This window comes from Elaeis guineensis, chromosome 3, assembly GCF_000442705.2.
Source record: "Elaeis guineensis isolate ETL-2024a chromosome 3, EG11, whole genome shotgun sequence".
In the NCBI taxonomy this organism is placed as follows: Eukaryota; Viridiplantae; Streptophyta; class Magnoliopsida; order Arecales; family Arecaceae; genus Elaeis; species Elaeis guineensis.
Window position 1 is genome coordinate 96,727,613 of NC_025995.2, and position 15,381 is coordinate 96,742,993.

Sequence of the window (15,381 nt, forward strand, 5' to 3'; positions counted from 1 at the left end):
AAAGAAGCTTCGGTCTTATTTTCAAGATCATACAATAGTGCTGCTCATGGATCAGCCAATCAAGGCAGTCCTCCACCATCCGGACACATTGGGAAGGGTTGCAAAATGGGCCTGACAACTCTCTGAGTTTGATATTAAGTTCCACCCAAGGTCTTCAGTTAAAACTCAGGTCTTAACGGATTTCATCCTTGAGTGCACCATCCCTGACGAGGAGGGCGCAGAGGCTGCAGAGGGTAGCTCAATGGCGCTAAAGGAACAAATAAATATAAACTCTGATCCAAAAGACTAGTGAATTTTTCATGTGGATGGATCTTCCAATTCATCGGGATCAGGAGCTAGGATCATCTTAACTGGGCTGGAAGGTGATGTGGCAGAGTACGCTCTGCGGTTTGAATTTTCAGCAACTAACAATGAAGCAGAGTATGAGGCTTTAATTGCTGGGCTTAGACTTGCAAAGGATGTGAGAGCTAAACACTTAAAGGTTTTCAGTGACTCTCAACTGGTAATGGGGTAAGTTAAGGATGAATATGAAGCTCGAAAGAAAAAACATGAAGAGGTACCTCGAAAAGGTAAAAGAACTAACCACATCTTTTCTAAGCTTTGATATCTAATAGGTACCTCAGATATAAAATACATGGATGGATGCGTTGTCAAAATTAGCAGTCTCTGTACCATCCGAATTCTAAAAAAAACTTACATCAAGATATTGAAAAACTCAAGTTTGGAAGAACCTCTTGCTATTCAACAGATTGAAGAAAGCCTTACTGGATTGACCCCTTGCTGAAGTACCTCAAATCGGACGAATTATCACCTAACAGCCGAAAAGCTTGAAAAATCCATGAGCAAGCTGTCCGCTATGTACTTCATGATGCCAAGTTGTATAAATGATCCTTCTCTCTCCCGCTTCTGAGGTATCTGCAACCGTCTGAAGTAGACTATGCACTAAGAGAGGTCCACGAGGAAATTTGTGAAAATCATTTGGGTGCAAAGACTTTTTCTTACAAAATCCTCTGATAAAGCTATTATTGGCCTTCGATGCAAAAGGATGCCTTCGATTTTGTCAGAAAGTGTGATCGCTGTCAGAAGATTTTCAACGTTCAGCATCAACCAATGGTGCGCCTTATTCCTATCGCTACTCTATGGCCTTTCGCTTAGTGGAGAATGGACATTCTAGGTCCTTTTTCTCAAGCCACACGTCAGCACAAATTTCTCTTGATGGCCATTGATTACTTCACAAAGTGGGTGGACGTCAAGCCCCTAGCCTGTATAATAGAGGCTAAGGTTAAAGACTTCATTTGAAAATTCATTATTTACAGCTATGGTCTCCCGAAGGTATTAGTAATTGATAATGGAAGGTAGTTCAGCGGCTCCTGGCTTCAAGAATTTTATGAAGACTTTGGAATTGAACAACACTTCACTTCAGTCGGACACCAACAAGTAAATAGGGAGGCTGAAGTAACAAACAGGACTCTCTTGCAAAGCATGAAGGTTAGACTTAATCGGACTTGGGGATCCTAAGTGGATGAGCTGTATTATGTGTTATGGGCATACCAAATAACTCAGAGAATTTCGATCGGAGAAACTCTATTCAATCTTGCATTTAGAATCAAAGCAGTTATACTGATTGAGATTGGACTTTCTTCTTTCAGAGTCAAGGAGTACAATGAGGACATCAACTTTGAATGGTTGCAAACCAACCTTGATCTGATTGAGGAGAGTAGGAAACAAGCTGCCATGCGAATGACATCCTACCAACAAAGGGTGGACAAATACTATAATTTTCGAGTCAAGTCCAAAAAATTTCAAGTTGATGATCTGGTGCTATGGCGTGCTGAAGTCTCACAACCTATAGAGCGAAAAAAGCTATCACCTAATTGAGAAAGTTCATATCAGGCGGATGAGATGATACATCCTGAAACTTATAAACTGAGACAGCTTGATGGAACTCCATTTCAAAGACCGTGGAACTCAACTAATCTCCACATGTATTATCAGTGATATTATAATTTTGCAGAAGTATATGCATAAATGAACGTTCCAATTTGTCAACATCTGTACTTTCACATATAAGTAAGAGTAAAGCCTTTGATCGGCTTATATTTGAATCCGACCTTTGATTGGTCATGAGATATTAAAAGTCTTTGATCGGTTTATATTTGTACTCGACCTTTGATCGGTCTCGAGATGTTAAAAGCCTTTGATCGACCTCGAGATATTAAAATTCTTTGATTGGCTTATATTTGAACTCGACCTTTGATCGATCTCGAAATATTAAAAGCCTTTGATCGGTTTATATTTGAACTCAGTCTTTGATCAGTCTCGAGATGTTAAAAACATAAATGCATGGTTGGAAAAGTTATAACTCTATTCGAATACTAGTCAACTCTTTATCTAACATTACAAGATGAAGAAAAGACAAAATGAAGAAAAAAAAAATTGGCTATTCGACTGGTGGGGCGTCGTCAGCTGGTTGCATCTCGTCGATCTCGAAAATTCCTCCGCCACAAGATCTTTGATGCACCGTGCTCTGTGGAAAATCATGAATTTGAGAAATATGTCAGTATTTCCTCACTGTTCGTGTAGCTACATTAAAGCGTCTTCTATGTCTATGTCAAAATCGGACAGCTCAGACAGATCAAATTATGGGTACAAAATTCAAATTATATTCCGATAAAAGCTGTAGTCGGAATGACACTTGACAGCAAAAATCATGTGGATCGTTGATTGAGAACTGTCCATTAGTTGCTCATGAGATCAGAAATAAGAAGCTCTTTCTCCTCCCGTTGGAGATCGGCCTTCTAGTTCCCACTCTCCTGATCGAGATCTTTCGTCATGGGAGACTGGAAGAGGCTCTTTTGAGCCAACGTTGGCAATGGGAGCCGTTACCTGGGTACCTCACTGTTGTACATCCTTGAGAGCAGTGACGATCTTTTTGCCATTCAACATCTTTTGCAACTTTGAAATTTTTTCTCTGGCACTACGGAATTCATCTTGAAGTTGCAATATCCGCTCAAACCTCGCCATCCAAATTTTCTACACTTAATCAGGAACTCCAAGGCATGGATTTCTCCATGAGCAGAGTCAAGCTGATGACGATATATGGTCAACTTCGTCACCATGCCCCGGGACTGCTATTCTACTGCATTGGATATCTTTCGCATCTCTTTGGTCGACCGTGCCTTCTCGGCACTGCATGCTACAGCTCCTCGCCGAATCTCCTATTGAAGTCCACTGACTTCTTTCTTAGCCTCATCAAGTTTCTTTTAAGCCTCTCGCAGTCTCTTCCCCCAATTGACGGCCTTTCTTTTGAAAAATTTGAATTTCTTCTCCACGCTCTTAATATGAGCTTTAATCTTAACCACCGTCACTGGAGGAAGAGGAGTGGCCAGTAAAGGAGTAACAGCTATCGGACCGATATCGCAAGCATCATTCACTAACTATACAAATAATTGAAAGCGGTAAATTCAAAAAACTCATAATTTCATTACATTAAATAAAAATTTCTTACAGAGATTAAAAAAAAAAGAGAGAAGGGGGCAAAAAGTACAAGCATTCAATCCCCGACCTTCTTATGGAGAGTTGTGTCCAAAGGAGGCTCGAAAGGATCTACATTGGTAGTTGCACTTCTCAATCCTTCTCTCTATCTCTTTCTCCCTCTCTAGGGCGAGGTCAAGATCAGACTCCACTTGCCCGAGAGTCCCTTGGAAATTCTTGGCCTCAGCCTCTAGTTCTTTAATTTTTGCCCAAACTATCTGAGTGTTCATCTCAATTTTTTTCTCGACCTCTCATGCTTGTGTTTTCCAAGCCAAGCGGTCTGATAATTTGACAAGAACATGGAGCAACTGCATTTCAAATCGATTAAGTCAGAGGAAGTATGATGATTAAAAAAAAAAAGGTGACAAGATAAATGCTATACCTGGTGATCCATGGTCAAAGACAGTTTTCTCAAACTGAAAATGCTCATCCTATCCATCTGCTCCAACTCTGCTGAAATTACAGAGTCCTCGATAGTTTTTCAGACTGCCTTCCAATCTTGAAAAAATAGACCCTCCGAAATATCATTGGGAAGAGCCTCATCATCATCAATCTTCTTAGAAGACTCAGCTCGAGCAGAGGTCATGGAAGGCTAAGGTTGCTTGATGATTCCTCCTCGGGGGTCGGAGTAGGTGCAGATATCGTCAAAATTATTTCGACCTTGGAAGAAAATGTTTGGTTGGTGGAGACAGGCTCTTGGCTGAGCATGGCAGATTTAAATTTTTTCTTTCTCTCAATCCTGATAGTCCAAGTCTTCCTCTTTTATGGAAGAGAGGCTTTTAATTTCGCAATATCCTTTGCTGAGGGTTCCATCTCTATAATTGTTCAACAAACGTCAGGTTAAGGAGCTAGTATATATATATATATATACATACATATATATATGTATATATATATATATATACATATATATATATATGTATATATATATATGTATATATATATATACACATATATATATATATACATATATATATATACATACATATATATATATATACATATATATATACATACATATATATATATATACATATATATATATACATATATATATATACATACATATATATATATATATATATATATATATATATAAAAGAAAGCATAAACGATCCTACTCACTCCTGGGGTTGCTAGAGGAAAGTCCTGTCGAGAAAAGAGATTCATCAGATAAAAGCTCATCCAGATGTGGAGTGTTGCAGTCCAGGAGATCCCTAAGCCCTTTCTTTTCCTCTGAGTGTTTCTTTAATTTGAAGAGAGCTCGAAAGAGATGAATTGAAAGTCGGACTCCTATCCGAGAGCAAAGAACAAGAAATCCTACAATGTATTTAAAGGAGTTTGGAGATACAGCACAGAAAACAATCCCATAGAACCTAAAAAGCTCAAAGATGAGGAAAAAAATAGAAAATCTAAGATTTGGTCGAAGATTTTTCTCATATACCACTAATCGACCTGGAGGTGGACTGTGAACTCGAGCAACAAAATTAGGAAGTTCAAGATGAAATTCGTCTGGAATAGAGTATTCGGTTCGGAGCAACTCCAAGTCACCCAAGATCAACTCGGTTTGGATCTCTCCAGGTTCAATCAAAGGATTGATTTTAGACCTAGAGCTTTTCGGATCCTTTACTTTCTTTCGCATGGGGCTCTCGCTCACAGAGTTTTTGGAACCCACCATGGAAACAAAAATTTAAGGAAAAACAAAAGGAAGAAAAAAATCAAGAAGAATGTAAGAGGGACTTACCTTTGAGTAAGAAATCAAAAGAAATCAACTATCTTTCGAGAGCTCTTCACACAATGGAGGAAGAAGAAAATCTGTTTGTGGGAGCTTTGGAGTAAAAAAAATGGCAAAGAGAGAAAAGATTTTACCAAAATCAACAGAAGAAGAAATAAAATAAAGGAAGTCACTCTTTAAATAGAAAGATGTACGTCTCTCGAAGAACATCAAGTCAGTATGAATTTCTAAAACGGACTACGCATCAAGCCTTCATTAGCTCAAAATTGATTGATGGTCTCCACATTTAATGCATCTTAGCAGAGAAGAATGGTATTTGCGTAAATTTTAAAAATTTCATCATTAGTTCCACAATCTTTTTGTCTGAAAAATCATATGCAGTGTTGGGTGGATGTCTGGCCAGGACACCACCTCCCAAGATCCTTTCAGTACCACGCGATGCAGCAGGAAGAAAGAAGAAACAAAATAAAAGGAAAAATAATCAAAATACGTGGATCAGCCACAAAAGGGCTCGCCTCTACGGGGCATGCAAACTTCACTATGAAAAAAAAAATTTACAAGAGGAGACCACACCCTCAACCCTTGTACACCCAATTCTCTCTCACCTAAAGTTTTCCTCACAAAAGCTCTCTCTCTCTTGGAGAATCCCCTGAACCCCTGAAGAGCCTGGCGACCGCTGTCCAGGAGCCTCCTGCTCCTTCTCTCACAGCGCTCTCGCCTCTCTCTCTTCTCGGGTTCGTACGGCGGCGAGAAAACCAACCACACCGCGTGTTCTCTGTGTACAGGGCTTTTTATAACCTTAATCACGACTTAGATCATGATTAGGACTCCTTAATCAACCCAAATCACGTCCCAGACCGTCGGATCAAGATCGGGAGCCTCCTGGGCCGTCGGATCGCGCTCCGGTCCACGAAATAGTACCGTGGACCGCGAGAAACGCGTGGGAAATGCCCACGCAGTCCATAGGCCCCACCGTGGACCGCTCGGTCCACGGTGGACCGGGGCAAAGGGTGGAACGCGCGGGCCTGGGTCGCGCGTCCCGCGCGGGCCTGGGTCGCGCATCCCGCGTGGGCCTGGGCCTGGGTCGCGCGTCTCGCGCGGACCTGGGTCGCGCGTCCCGCGCAGGCCTGGGTCGCGCGTCCCGCGTGGGCCTGGGCCTAGGTCGCGCGTCTGCCGCCCACCGCCGGTCGCCGACGGTCCTCCGCCGCCTCGATTCTCATGCCGACTTCAAAAGCTCGTATCTCCTCCATCCGAGCTCCGATTCAGGTGATCTTGGTCTCGTTGGACTCCGTTTTTCGCCGCGAACCTCGTTGTGGGCTCAATGTGGACTAAATCTTGAGGCATCAAATCCTAACAATCTCCATCTCGACTCGATATTCGGCCTCCTCCAAACTCCGAGAGCTTCTGGATCTCCTCGCCCCCATGCCCTGGGGCAATCGCCTGCTGATCATGGATGGGCAAACATGGGAGTCGAGCCAGGCTGTTCGATCCCATCTCCGTCGTATGTTGTGCTCCTCCTAACCTGAGACCTGCTCGGGGCATCATCTTGCGGCAATAGGAATCTCACCTTGCGACGTCGCCTCTCGTCCTCCCGAGTCTCCTGTCTCGTGCCCGATCCACCTCCTGGAGCTCCACCTCGCTCTGGGCTCCACCTGGCTCCCAAAGCTCCACCTCGCACTGGGCTCCCTGCCAGGTAATAATGTCCTCTGCTCCCCTTCTTCCCCTCCAGCACAATCCTATCGCCGCGTAACACCCTCAGAATTCCTCTACCAGTTACCGTCCTGTAGCCTCTCAAATCCAGTCTGCTAAGTGAGATAAGATTCCGCCTGAAATCGGGTATGTATCGGACCTCCCCCAATCTCCTCGCTGCACCGTCATGTGTCCTCCAGCTGACCGTCCCAATGCCTCTGATCGCACAGCTCGATCCATCCGGCAGATATACAGTACTCTCACTGTTCTCCAGGGAGTCAAACTGCTCCTCTCTGCAACATACATGATAGGGGCATGCAGAATCTAATATCCACTGCTGGGAAGAAGTAGATACCTCGTCAGATATCTCCAGGACATCTCCATCTGAATCACTGCCAGCCGTCGCTACAGCAGCCACCGTCCGATTTTTAAGTTGAGGGCAATCTCTGGCTAGATGCCCCAACTCTTCACACCGGTAGCACCTGGTTTTGCTCAAGTCCCTCCTGAACTTAGACCGCCCTCGTTGCGATCTCCTGTCGCTCCGTCTACCGCCTCCTGTACCTCTAGAAGCCACCAAAGCTGAGCTACCGCCACCTGAGCTCGAAGCTGGGTTCTCCCTCCTGAGAACCTCATTCTGGAGTATCGCCGCGGTGACCTCATCCATCTTGATAGTGCTCTTCCCCACTAGAAGAGCAGTCACCAAGGACTCGTACGAAGGGGGAAGCGACGCTAGCAAAACCAGTGCCTTGGTCTTCTCCTCAACGTTCTCGCCAACGCTGAGAAGGTCGGTGAGGATCTTCTGGAAGTGGCTCAGATGCTCCTACACGCTCTGTCCCTCAGTCATCCGCAGTTGGTAAAACTGCCTCCAGAGGAAAAGAGTGTTGGTGAGAGACTTCGCCATGTACAACTCCTCGAGCTTCGACCACAGTACCGTCGGGGAAGTCTCGCTCAGCACATGGATCACCACCTCATCCGCCAGGTACATGCGGATGGTACTCACCGCCTGCATCTGTAGTGGTTTCCAATCCTGCACCTCCATGGTGGTCGGCTTCTCATCGCACAAGAGAGCATCGATCAACCCCTATTGGATGAGCACGTCCTTCACCCTTGCCTGCCACAAGGAGAAATTGCTCTTACCATCAAACTTGTTGATCTCCATCTTGATTGTTCCTGTTTTCTCCATCTTCAGTCTTGCTCACCACCACTGCAATCTGCGTCCTTGTACCACCTTGCTCTGATACCACTTGTTGGGTGGATGTCTGGCCAGGACACCACCTCCCAAGATCCTTTCAGTACCACGCGATGCAGCAGGAAGAAAGAAGAAACAAAACAAAAGGAAAAACAATCAAAATACGTGGATCAGCCACAAAAGGGCTCGCCTCCACGGGGCATGCAAACTTCACTATGAAAAAAAAATTTTACAAGAGGAGACCTCACCCTTAACCCTTGTACACCCAATTCTCTCTCACCTGAAGTTCCCCTCACAAAAGCTCTCTCTCTCTTGGAGAATCCCCTGAACCCCTGAAGAGCCTGGCGACCGCTGTCCAGGAGCCTCCTGCTCCTCTCACAGCGCTCTCGCCTCTGTCTCTTCTCGGGTTCGTACGGTGGCGAGAAAACAAACCACACCCCGTGTTCTCTGTGTACAGGGCCTTTTATAACCTTAATCACGACTTAGATCATGATTAGGACTCCTTAATCAACCCAAATCACGTCCCAGACCGTCGGATCAAGACCGGGAGCCTCCTAGGCCGTCGGATCGCGCTACGGTCCACGAAATAGTGCCGTGGACCGCGAAAAATGCGTGGGAAATGCCCACGCAGTCCACAGGCCCCGCCGTGGATCGCCCGGTCCACGGTGGACCGGGGCAAAGGGTCGCGGGCCTAGGTCGCGCATTCCGCGCGGGCCTGGGTCGCGCGTCCCGCGCGGACCTGGGTCGCGCGTCCTGCGTGGGCCTGGGCCTAGGTCGCGCGTCTGCCGCCCGCCGCTGGTCGCCGGCGGTCCTCCGCCGCCTCGATTCTCGTGCCGACTTCAAAAGTTCGTATCTCCTCCATCCGAGCTCTGATTCAGGTGATCTTGATCTCGTTGGACTTCGTTTTTCGCCGCGAACCTCGCTGTGGGCTCAATGTGGGCTGAATCTCGAGGTATCAAATCCTAACATGCAGATATTTAGTTTAAAAAGAGTTCTTCACATCCCTGACCATTCAGAATGCCAAGATAAGTACTCCCATAGTCCGACCAGAGCTCGAACTAAAGAGTAGGATGGTATCTGTTAGGAGTGATTTGGAATGGATCGATGATATATGAAGATTCAAGCCCATTATGACCCATCGGATCCATATCAGCACCTCCCAAGCGGCCTAGTTATTGTGATTTACTCGACCTCTGATCGATAAATATCTGTTCCAACCTCTGATCGGAGGCTATTCTGTCCGACTTCTCGTCGGCATGTTCTTGACTTGACTTCTGATCTAAAAGAGCTGTCGGATTGCACACCTTAAGCAATATAGTTGCATAATTGATTATGACTCATCCGACCCTTGGTCGGCATGTATTTGGTCCAACTATTAGTCGGAGAATCAGTTGATCAATCTCCAGTCGCATCCGATCCTTACACGACTTGCATATCGGAATAATTTCTGATCAGTATAGTAACTATGGATCGGCTAGTCTTTTGGATCAATCCACCTAATCGAGCTTTGGTCAGAAAACTATCCGTCCTAACTCCTAGTTGACATGCTACACTCTCTGATCTCTCCTCAGAAGCAGATTGATCGGGCTCAAATTCAAAAGGCAGGCGCCAACTGCCCATAACTATCAATACTATCTAACCATAGCAGTCAATACTATCTAAGTGTAACCACCTGATTTTGAGAATCTTTCAGATGTAACCACCTGATACTGAGAATCACAACCAAATAACTGCACCAGATTTGGCCAGCTTGTCTATCAAAAATGGTTACACAGCCGTCTCCTCTATAAATACTCAAACCCCAAAGATCCAGATAAGTAATTCATCTCAGAGAGCTAAAACTTTGCTTCTCTATTTGTGCGTTCTGATTTGAGCATCGGAAGGTCCTCGCCAGAGCACAATCCTCCGGTCTGAATTTTTTTACAGATTGCTCCAACACTGCGCTTCTCAATTTTTCGACGTTAATCAGAAACAAGCCACAACAGATGTCAATGCTATCTCCAAACATCAATTTTGATTTGTATTTCACGTCTAGGGGAACAAAAGCAAAAAAGCAACAACAATACCAAACAGGCCCTAAATTATCAATATGTTCTTAAATGGCATTAATCTGATTTTCTTCTTTCTTTTTTTGACCCATATCTTTTTGTGGCCAGCTTTTGGAAGTGGCTCAGACAACCCTCACTTGCCTCTTAATCATGAGCAAGATCAAGTCGTATACACCGGAACCCATGATGATGACATGGTGAAAATCCATCATGTGCACTCGCTTTTCCATTTATGTACAGCCATTGGGTCTCATTGCCGATATTAATCAGATTCTGAGATAGCCATTCATATTCTTATTGAAATACCAAAAGTTTAGTCAATTTGTTTTGGCTCCTTTAAGTAATTGCTCGATAACTTGCATGTTACAGATTCTCGGTTGGTGGGAAAATTTGGAGGAGGAAGAGAAGTGTAATGTGAGTATTTCTGGTGCCTCTGTTTAATATCACTATCGTAGGACTCAAATGCTCATACTTGTCACATCAATAAAATGATTTCTTCGCACAGGTCCAAACTTACATCTGGATCGCCAATGAAACCATCTCATGGGCATTAATTCATGCTGCAATCTCTTCGGTTGCCCCTACTGCTATCATACCCATGCAAGACATCCTTGGTCTGGGAAGCTCTGCTCGGATGAACGTTCCAGCAACACAGGTCAGTCACCTACCATTCAGTTCTTGTTGGAATAGAATGTAGATTGATGCTAAACATTTCTTTGAGTCAATGAGTCTCCTCTGATCGTTGTCTTGAACCAGGAAACATTTATTAATTCTTTTAGAGTCATTCAGCCATCAATCATAAGCTACAGTTCAACTACAAAAACCAAGAACAGTTTGCTGATTGCATATTAGAGGCCTGCACTTAAAATTAATAATTAAGATATCACCATACATCTGCAAATATAGGAGATATCGTTGATATTCATTCCTCTTCACAGTTAGGCAACTGGAGATGGAGGATACCGAGCTCGGTCAGTTTCGATGGCCTAAAGCCTGAAGCAGAGAAATTGAGGGACCAGTTGGCATTGTACAACAGGTTATGAAGCTATGGTCATCAAAGCTTGGTCGTAGCTACTGAACCTTGGGCACCTGTTTCTATAATCCACCAGTTTTGAGTCTTTTGATAGTTTTCTATCGATTTTATACCACTTGAATGCATAAGGTGTGTCAAAGTATCAAATAACATTTGTCCTCCGGGACAATACAAAGAGATGTTCTGCTTCTTTCCGCCAAATCGCCTGTCACGCCCCCGGTCCGAGATCGCGAGCAGGAGGTCGCGGCAACCGCCGCATACTTATGAAGAACTCTCTCCATAAGCATGCAAGGCATCTCATCATGATATCAATGCATCACAGCGGAATAAATTTAAATAATTATTATTTAATTTTAATTCAAGTAATTGAAAAAATATCTTACATCCGATAAAATTTTACTAAAAATAAAACAATAGATCTAAGTTCAATGAAGTTGATAATGCTAAATCTCGCCTCTAAAAGCTCTGTCCCAATATTTTTTTCCACGCTCGAAATTAATTATCTGAATCTAAAAAATAGAAAGAAAGGTAATGAGCTAGACAGCCCAGTAAGTAACAAATATCTCAACTAGATAATTCAGATATTATATAATTTTCAAAAATAATGTTGCAAATAAACATAAGAGTATATTTCATGCTGATTTATATAAAAATCAAATATTTTCAAATATTCACATATAATATAATCATAAATCCGATTAGATTCAAAACACTCGTAACTCAACAGCCTTGACTATGACCAACGTTTAACCCCCATTGGCGGGGTCTACAGAATACCAGCGCACAACCCCCACTGACAGGGTCCACAAACACCAGCGCACAACTCCCACTGGCAGGGTCCACGGAGTACCAACGTATAATTTCCATTGGCGGGGCCCACTGAAACATAGATAGACTGAGAGCATAAATCCGATCTGTATCAAAATACTTTGTATCATAATATATCATAATTTTTCACTGAATATGTGCATAAATCGACGTACCATAATATTTCAAAAGTACTTTTCTTTCAAAACATAATTTCATAAATCATGCATAATTTCAGAAAATAATTATTTATTTTCAAAATAAATATGAAATATCTCGAGAAGATGATTCATTACTTATCTTTCACGGAGTACTGAATGAATAGATCGACTAACTTCTAGGAGATTCTTCAGTACCTGTTATCCAAAATTATATTTTTATATTAATTTTTATTTCAAAATTTAATTTAAACAAATCCCAAATCAAGACCTCACTTAAAATTAGACTCTTCCCTAAACTCGATCAAAATCATCAAATGAAGCCTTCCACTATGCTAATCTTAGAGGAATAACTTTAGAGAGAGAGAAATCCATCAAGAGAGAGAAACAATCTAGATAGAGAAAATTTTAGAGAGAGAAAGTAGAGAGAGAAAGTCCAATTCCAAAGAGAGGAAGTAAGGGTTCAGACTGAAAGAAGAGAGAGAAACTCTCTCTCTCATTTTTTTAAATTTATTTATTTATTTATTTATTTATTTATATATATATATGTATATATATATATTTTATTTTTATTATTTTTCTTTTCTTTTCTTTTCTCTTTTTTTTTCTTTTTTTTTTCTTTTTCTTTTCTTTTCTTTTCTTTTTCTCTTTTTCTTCTTTTTCTTTTCTTTTCTCTTTTTTTCTTCTTTTTCTTCTTTTTCTTTTCTTTTCTTTTCTTTTTTTTCTTCTTCCACGGGAGAGGGAACTCTGTTCCTCTTCTTTTTTCACGGAACAGGGAGGTCTTCCTCCCTCTTGTTCTCGAACTAAGAGGCCTCCCCCTAGCCGACCACCCCTCCGACCGGTGGGGTAGTCCCCGGTGACGTCGAACGGTCAGGTCCGGAGACCGGCAGCGGCCCACGGTGACGGCAAATCAAGAATAAAGATAAAAACAGGGGATTCGAAAAACAAGGATTTTTGAAGGGATTTTTCACTAGAAAACTCAGTAAAATCCAAGATAAAAACCTCTAAAAGATTTACAGAATAAAATAGAAGAGATTTTACCTAATTTGGATTTGGTTTGACTCAATTTTCGACGGTCACAAGAAGATTAATCTGTCGGCAATATAAGACGAAAGAAGGGAAGAACTAGTGATTAATCAGTGATTTTTGTGAGAAACAACTGTTAAGATTGAGGTCTTTAAATAGACCTTAACTAGGAAAAGTTTCAATTCGATTTCAATCAGGTTTCCTAGATGATTTTTGGATTTGATTGGGAGAAGAATTCCATGAATTCTTTCAATTCCAAACTCTCTGCCCGCAGCCTAGCACGTGCTGGCTCCAAAATTTCTTTTTTTTTTTTTTTGAATGGGCTTGGGTCTGTTAATCTAGGCTTGGGCTTGGGCTATGACATTCTTCACCCCTAAAAAGAAATTTCATCCTCAAAATTTTTCATACCTGTCACCATTGTATTGGAAGCCTGTGGATTCTGTTGAGTAAGTGCATAAACTCTTCTCTGGATTTTAGAAATCTGTCCACCACCCTTATGTTGTCCTTCATAAGTTCTTTGGCCAACTTGATTTTCAGTATTTAGCGGGCAGCTAGCAATTTTATGATCCATCTGACCACATTTGAAACAAGCATCTGTATTCCAATAGCAATCCTTGTCTGCATGATTTTTGCCACATCTGGAGCATGGCTCACCATCAATTTGTTGAGTCTTATTTTCTATTGCTCCCTTAGCTGATCTTTTGATATTTTTATTATTCTGCCCTTGTATATCATTTGATTTTGCTCTCTTCCTTTGCTTTCTTTCCCTTTCCATGCGTTCTTCATTGACTTCCCTTTCAATTATCAGTGCTTTGTTTACCACATCTGCATAAGTTGTCAATTCATATGGAACCACTTATTTTCGAATCTCAGTTCTCAGTCCCATCTCAAACTTGTGAACACGTTCTTGCTCACCATCCACTAATCTCGGAGCAAATTTTGCTAACTCTGTAAATTTTGCTTCATATTCAGTCACACTCATATCCTTTTGCTTCAAATAAATAAACTCTTGCTCTTTCTGGATCCTTATACTCCGAGAAAAATATTGATCGTAGAATGCAATCCGAAATCTTTCCCAGGTAAGTATTTCGCCGTCTTGTTCATGCTTGCACTGTAGTCGCTGACACCAGTTGTATGCTTCTCCTTGTAGTAAATAAGCTGCATATCGAATCTTTTCTTCATCAAGACACTCTTGGATAGCGAAGGCCTTCTCCATCTCCATTATCCAGTTATCAGCTTCCAAAGGTTCAGTAGTCCCCTTGAAAGCTGGAGGAGCAAGCTTTTTAAATTCTGAAATGTTGTTCCGTTGTACTGGTTGCTCTCCATGTTGTGGTGGTGGATGCTGATGTTGTTGTGTATCTCATTGTATCTGCTGTTGTTCAAGCATTTGCTGCTGTATTTGTTGTTGTGCTTGTACCATTCTGATTAGGGTTTGCATTAACTGAGCCATATCTGGTTCTTGACGTGCTCTCGAAGTACTCCCATTAGGATCTACGACTCCCTCCTCCTGAGGGGTGCCACTGATCAGATGGGGAGTGCTACCATCCCGTGGTTGTGATGTCTCTCTTACAATTCCTTGAGTAGTTCTTGTCATTCTACGGGGAGGCATGATAACCTTGTAGTAGTAAAACCTTATTAGGTTCATTTATCTATTTGTTAGGATAGATTTATTATGATGCTCATACTTTAACGTCCCAATATTCCTAATGTTTACCCACCTACACTCATACTATGTCAAATTCTATGTGTCATAATTTATCCACTTATGCTCTGATACCATATTAATTGTCACGCCCCCGGTGCGAGATCGCGAGCAGGAGGTCGCAGCAACCACCGCATACTTATGAAGAACTCTCTCCATAAGCATGCAAGGCATCTCATCACGATATCAATGCATCACAGCGGAATAAATTCAAATAATTATTATTCAACTTTAATTCAAGTAATTAAAATAAATATCTTACATCCGATAAAATTTTACTAAAAATAAAATAATAGATCTAAGTTCAATGAAGTTGACAATGCTAAATCTCGCCTCTAAAAGCTCTGTCCCAATATTTCTTCCCACGCTCGAAATTAATTATCTGAATCTGAAAAATAGAAAGAAAGGTAATGAGCTAGACAGTCCAGTAAGTAACAAATATCTCAACTAGATAATTCAG

The 15,381-nt window shown here is 42.2% G+C and overlaps 1 protein-coding gene across 2 annotated transcripts in view; it reads left to right on the forward strand.

The window, feature by feature from the left end:
* The window catches only part of LOC105041676 (4-alpha-glucanotransferase DPE1, chloroplastic/amyloplastic), a 51,336-nt gene extending 40,008 nt beyond the window's left edge, over positions 1–11,328 (forward strand). Inside the window, exons 14-16 of one of the 2 annotated variants that reach the window (XM_073254057.1) lie at positions 10,565–10,609; positions 10,701–10,850; positions 11,134–11,328. In XM_073254057.1, coding sequence (XP_073110158.1) covers positions 10,565–10,609; positions 10,701–10,850; positions 11,134–11,238 — 300 coding nt within the window. In that variant the 3' untranslated portion in view covers positions 11,239–11,328. The remainder of the gene's footprint in view (positions 1–10,564; positions 10,610–10,700; positions 10,851–11,133) is intronic. The other variant, XM_073254056.1, reaches the window with a different exon arrangement.
* The last annotated feature ends 4,053 nt before the right edge of the window (positions 11,329–15,381 follow it).